The following is a 5,793-nucleotide window of genomic DNA, read 5'->3' as shown; positions in this document are numbered from 1 at the left end:
CACACCTGTCACCAATCAAAATCCTGTACCCAAAATCCTACAGGTAGGAATATGTATCCACAAGATGTTTCCTTGCTGTATTTGCTAGTCATAAAATTTTACTATTGGACAGAATTTACCTGTACCTATCTCTTCGAGACAGGAATGACTCAGACTGACACCCCACACGGTGTGGCCGAGATGACAGTGATTGTTGGATACTTTACGTTCCTGTTGTGACATGTCCTTTCAGACCACTGAGAGGCTCTTTGTAACAGGAGTGTGGATAAACCATAGCTGTCATCTGGGAAAGAATACAACACCACAGCTATTGAAATTGCTATTATCAAAATGCATAGTAAATTCACTTGTGGTGGATCCTTTTTATGCATGCTGGTGAGGCCTATTATTGCTGGATTACATTATGTCTATCACAAGAATGGGTCTTTCATGAAATATTTGTGAGCAAAAATGTTATGCATGACAGACACATTAAACATTTAATTAATATATACTACACACAGTCAATAGCAATACATCAAAATAAGGCCCAACAGGTCATGTCTCCTTATGGTGCTAAAATCACGTAGTTCACGTAGTTACGTCTTAAGCGACGGTCACAACCCACCGTACGTGCTTTTTCTCCGTACGTTTTTTGGAGGCTACGTCTGCTACGTTTTTTCTGAAAACGTGGGGAAGGAGTGGCGTCTACGCACGTCACTCGCACGGTTGCACAAAGTGTAAGAGTGTGGTCTGCACGCCAAGTCTGGGCGTGAGCGGTTGCGTGCATCGTACGTTGCGCAAGTGGTGAGTTGTACGTGCTTACAACGTACGATCTCCATGCCATTGAAACTTTACCGTAAGGAGGCCGTACTCACACATGCTTCTTTCGCACGACACGTACGGGGCATGCGCGTCGCTCGTACTCGCACGCACGGGTGGTGAATCCGCAGACCGCACGTAGAAAAAGTTTTACATGCACTTAAAGTTCTACGGCGTGTCTGCGTGCTCCCAAATCCGTAGGATTTCGTACGGAGGTGGTACTCACCACGCACGGATGCCCTGCGTTTGCCCACGTTTTTGCACGTAGACAGCACGCAGAAGCACGTACGGCGGGTTGTGACCGTCGCAGTAATCAGCAGTGTTCAGCAGTGTTATAGAATAAACCTATTCTTTTTAGTGGTATTTTATGTTTTGAACATTTTTTAGGGTTCAGACACTTGTCTACCAGTAGTTCCACCAGTCAGTATTCTTAAAAAGTTGCCAGCTGTTCAACTCATGTCTCCTTATTTATACATCTATGTCACTTGTCACTATACACTAAGTACACTATATAACGTTACTGCAAGAATAGGGCAGAGAGGGCTTTGCTTTACTTCTATCTTTATTTCTGTTTGATGAACTAAATTTATTAGTGTTTGTTTTTCCATATCTACAACTGCTTACAGACAGAGGTTTAGTTACTACCCAACCAAATATAGAACTCATTCAATTTACAACAATTTGAAGTCCAGGAACAAGATGAAGAGGTGTTCATTAGTCATACAAATGAGCGTAGTATTGCTGTCCAATCTTCATGTAAGCCTCTTTTTCTGATGACGTCATCTGTGCGATGAGGTCGGGCCTCTCGCTGACCTGGTGATATGGGTACTCTTCTCCTCCCACCGTTACCATGGGAATGTCCTCCTCTTCATCATCATCATCCTGCATCTCTTCCACCTCCTGTGGGTTAGTACCAGACATGCCAGGCTGTGCCATCATTCCAAAGAAGTTGTTGGAGTCCTCGGTGTCGGACTTACTACTGTCACTGTCGCTCTCGGCAACTCCCGCCGACGGAATGGCAGCGGAGACGGCCGAGCTGGCCCCCTTCTTCTCGTGTGCCAGGAGGACTCGCATGATGTCGTTGTTGTCCTGTTGTGCGCTGGGCCGGGACTCCATTATACCTGGTTCCTTCATGCTGTCTGACGACACAGACACTTCTTCCTCGTGTATGGTGCTGTCCCTCAGCCAGACTGGTCGCTCCTTCACTTCAGTGGGAGGTAAGGCTGCAGACGCAGTGTCCTTGTTCTCCATGTTAATGGTGACCTCTTGGTTCAGGTCCAATCCCAACCTCTGCGTGCCGTCAGCCCAGCCGCGGCTGCCTCCGGAATCACCCGGCCTGCCTCCGCTCGAGACCACCCGATTGGGTATGAGACCGAGGACGAGGTCGGGATCCAAGACCTCCTGTGGCAGGCTCATGTCCTCCAGCTCCCGCAACAGCTGATAGATGGGTTCGATCTGTTGGTTAAAGCGCACCAACAGCGTACGCGAGTCCTTCTCCTGGTCTCTGCTCTGGTCTTCCTGTACCTCGGTTGTGCAGTATGTACAGTTAAATGTCCCAGTCAGAGGATCAAACAGCTGGTCCGTTTCTAAGTCTGTAAACGTCTTCTGACACATTGGACAAAGGAACGATGCTCGGTTTGTCGAGTCCCTCTCGTCCATTTCAATCTTCCTCCTCATGTGATCCAACTTGTACTTCACCACGTTGACCACCATCTTGTAGTTGACGGAGTAGTAATTGTGGCGAGTGGTATGCCCGTCCGAGTGGGTCTCCATTCGCATACGGGATTTGAGAAACTGGTCATTCTTAAGTTGGGTGATGATCATCCGCAGATGTTTCCGTTCAAACTTCAGTTTCTCTAGTAGGTCCTCTTCCTTGATATACCTGCCATTAACAAAAGGGATGGTTAGGTAAATAGTGAATGTCTCGTACCAAGGACATTATACACAGTGTCTAATGTCCTACTGTGTATAATGTCCTTGCTCGTACATAATTCATAGCTACAAGAACATGCTACATTCATGTGCAAAATACTAAAGGTAAATACATGTCCATCAGATAGACTTTTAAATTTATAACTGAAGTGTATTGTAATTGTAGTAAAACTAAAAGGGGACCCCTCTACAGAAATTTTTTTCCCTGAAGATTTTGGGTCAAAAGGTATGAATCCTACTGCCTTACCATATACCAAGGACCTCGGTCTTACGGTCTTACCTGTTGTGAACCAAGATGTCCATAACAAGCGCGTGTTCTATGCCATAAAACCCCCGCGTTATGAGTCTCACCAGCTTGATGAGCGGCTGGGGGATTTCTGGGGGTGCCGGTTGGTTCTCCATCAGAATTTGAAGACTCTAAACTTGTCAACAACTAACGTCAAAACTTCTTCTAAGAATGGTCCATGCCTTCAGCCTCATGCCTTTGCTCAATGCTCATATTCGGACATGCGCACTAGCCATGTGGTGCTTACTCGAATGTCATTTCTCCTGACCAATCAGAAGGATGCAAGCTCTTAGAGTAATATTGATTGTCTCTACGTTCTCCAATCAGAGAAAATGATTTAGCAGTATTGCCCAATCAATGGCCTCAAACTATATGACGTAGGGGAGCAAAGAAACCGGAAGTGAAATTGGAGAATTCAGAATCTCCATAATGAGATGCGCAGTGATCCAACATTAAAACCTGTCTTTTATTCTTCGGGAACATGTAGAAACCACTTGTTAGACTGCAGGGTTACGTAGTGGATATCTTTTAGGAAATGGCCACCTTTGTGGTCTTGGTGGCAGCGATTTTAACGGCGATCTCAACCGTCGAGACGTCCGGGGGTGTGTCCTCGGGGGCTGGACCGGCCAGGGTCCGAAGACAAACTGGAGAGCTACGGCAAGAAATTCCCGCAGAGTTCACCCAGATCTACCAGGGCTCCGTATTCAACGGCACGGAAGATATCTACCGGTACACCTACATGCAGAATGAGGTGAGAGGAATATTCTACGTAAAGGGAAGAGAACACAAATAAATATGGGCTAATTGGACCTACAAATTGACATTCTCGACGCAACAGGGAGTGCTTTACCTGAAAAAAAGGGCGGGGCGGGTTGAAAGATATATCTTTTTATTACATCGGTGATAATATTTTGCAAATTCGAACAGGTAGTTCTTTGATGGGACGACTGTCTTTTGTGTCATGATGACACAATCATAATTTCCAATGGCCCCCAATTCACATCGCGGATAGCCCACCCCGAAAATCAATATGCTGTATTCAAGGAGGCCATGCATTGAATTCCCAAATGGAATAACACTAACGCTGAACCTTATTATTAGCTGGGCATGGTTATACACAATGTAATGCTAACGCTGCTTTTCATTTGGGATTATAATGGGAAAAACATTTTTAAAACCACAGCATTATGCATTGCAATAAAAATGATTCAATAATTCAATAAATTGAATTATTCAATGTATGGATTATGCTGGCAGGTGAAATTGCTAAATGTTCTGTCAAAGCAGCTCCAAGTCATCTCTCATGATTGGTTGGTTTGGTTTAAAGAATGTATTGACATATATCATATTTTTAGTATGTAGCAGTATAATCAAAACCAGGATAGTGAGTGAGTGAGTGTGAGCAACACTGCCAAGAAAAAGGTAAAACTTTGATTGTGACAAACTCTGAAAGCCTGATATGATTGTTTGGTCCAAGGCAACTACATTGTGACTCATTTTCATTCATCAGAAAAATTTTGAAAATGTAGAATTTACCAGAGAAAGCAAGAAGCTAGATGTGTTGTCACTTGCATCACAGTCAACACTGTATTATCATTTCTATACACACACATAAAAGAACAACTGTTAAGAATTTAAAGCAATCTACTAATGCAGCATCAGTAATCCCAGAGGCTTGCACAATTGATTACGAGTAATATAGAATAATAAGACAGAAAGATTAGCACCTGCAATTTTTTTTTCATCCCAAAGGATTGGGTTAACCTTTACTCCTGGCATCCCCAGAACATTGAAACTGTACATGTAATGTTGGTTTACAGATAAATTATTCAACGGGCCATAGGTTTTGTCACACTTGCTAACCTAGCTAAGCCTAATATATGGTCACTTTTGTCATGCATAATTTTTTATTACAATTTGCACCGAGGCTTCAAAAGAATGACAGCTGTAAAATTCCACCAAAAGACAGCTAGGTATTATATGACATATCCACAATTCAAAAATTATCTCAATCTGTTTATGTATATCATTCTGTTGTATAACAAAAGTGGCATCTTTAGTTACAATGATGGTACATGTCTACATGTATCTTCTGTCATTATTTAAGCCATGGACGTCCCCGTTGCTTTAGAATGTGTAGCAGCTGTGTTTCACTGGCCAAATTCATTTCACACAATTACTCCTCTTCATTCTGAGGCACAATGTCTTTGCATCCACTTTCAATGAGTCAGAGCGTATTTAAGATTCAGGAGCACCGGTAGCTCCTTCCCCTGTGGTCAGTTAATTACATTTATGAAGCATGATTGAATATTATCAAATGGTATACATTTTGATGGAAAAAAGAAAGAGTAAAGTACATGTAATGTAGAAGTAGCTCCAAACTACTGTCATTGAATGCCCTCCAATAATATTAAAAGTCCTTTTCAAATAGATTAAGTCACTAGATAGACTCCACTGTGGACTGCCATTTTGTTTCTCCAGACTAAGTGCTCTGTCATCATTCAGTATGTCCCATAACTTCCATAAAGATCAATACAGCTTTGAGTATCCAATCCGCATAAGTGTCAGGATAAAGGGTTTTCAACCTACATTGTACAAAATTAGATGACATTGGTAGTTTTTGTCAGTCATAAAATGAAATAGAGTTTCCAGATTGTTTTGCGCATGGGCGATGATGATAAGAAATGGTTGTTTCATTGGTATTTAATTGTCTTTTTTTTCTTGATTGCATCAGCACCCAGAAAACCTAGATAAGTGCAGTTAGGATATGCACC

General features: G+C 42.8%; 2 protein-coding genes and 1 pseudogene across 3 annotated transcripts in view; all 3 read right to left on the bottom strand.

Annotated features, from left to right (window-relative positions):
• Positions 1 to 551, bottom strand: part of LOC109474834 (leucine-rich repeat-containing protein 74A-like) — an 11,104-nt gene extending 10,553 nt beyond the window's left edge. The window contains exon 1 of the mRNA XM_019775259.1: positions 6 to 551. The gene's annotated coding sequence lies outside the window, so the exon portion shown is untranslated. The remainder of the gene's footprint in view (positions 1 to 5) is intronic.
• LOC109474794 overlaps positions 1 to 861 on the bottom strand; it is a 2,468-nt pseudogene extending 1,607 nt beyond the window's left edge.
• Positions 862 to 1,345: 484 nt separating this feature from the next.
• The window catches only part of LOC109474849 (general transcription factor IIE subunit 1-like), a 5,604-nt gene continuing 1,156 nt past the window's right edge, over positions 1,346 to 5,793 (bottom strand). Inside the window, exons 1-2 of one of the 2 annotated variants that reach the window (XM_019775298.1) lie at positions 3,014 to 3,255; positions 1,346 to 2,683 (exon numbers count right to left, since the gene is read on the bottom strand). In XM_019775298.1, the coding sequence (XP_019630857.1) occupies positions 1,516 to 2,683; positions 3,014 to 3,135 (1,290 nt within the window). In that variant the 5' untranslated portion in view covers positions 3,136 to 3,255 and the 3' untranslated portion in view covers positions 1,346 to 1,515. Of the gene's footprint in view, positions 2,684 to 3,013; positions 3,256 to 5,793 lie in introns of those variants that run through there. The other variant, XM_019775299.1, reaches the window with a different exon arrangement.

Source organism: Branchiostoma belcheri, unplaced genomic scaffold (genome assembly GCF_001625305.1).
Source record: "Branchiostoma belcheri isolate BF01 breed outbred unplaced genomic scaffold, Haploidv18h27 scaffold32, whole genome shotgun sequence".
In the NCBI taxonomy this organism is placed as follows: Eukaryota; Metazoa; Chordata; class Leptocardii; order Amphioxiformes; family Branchiostomatidae; genus Branchiostoma; species Branchiostoma belcheri.
This window is presented reverse-complemented; position numbering and strand designations above follow the sequence as displayed.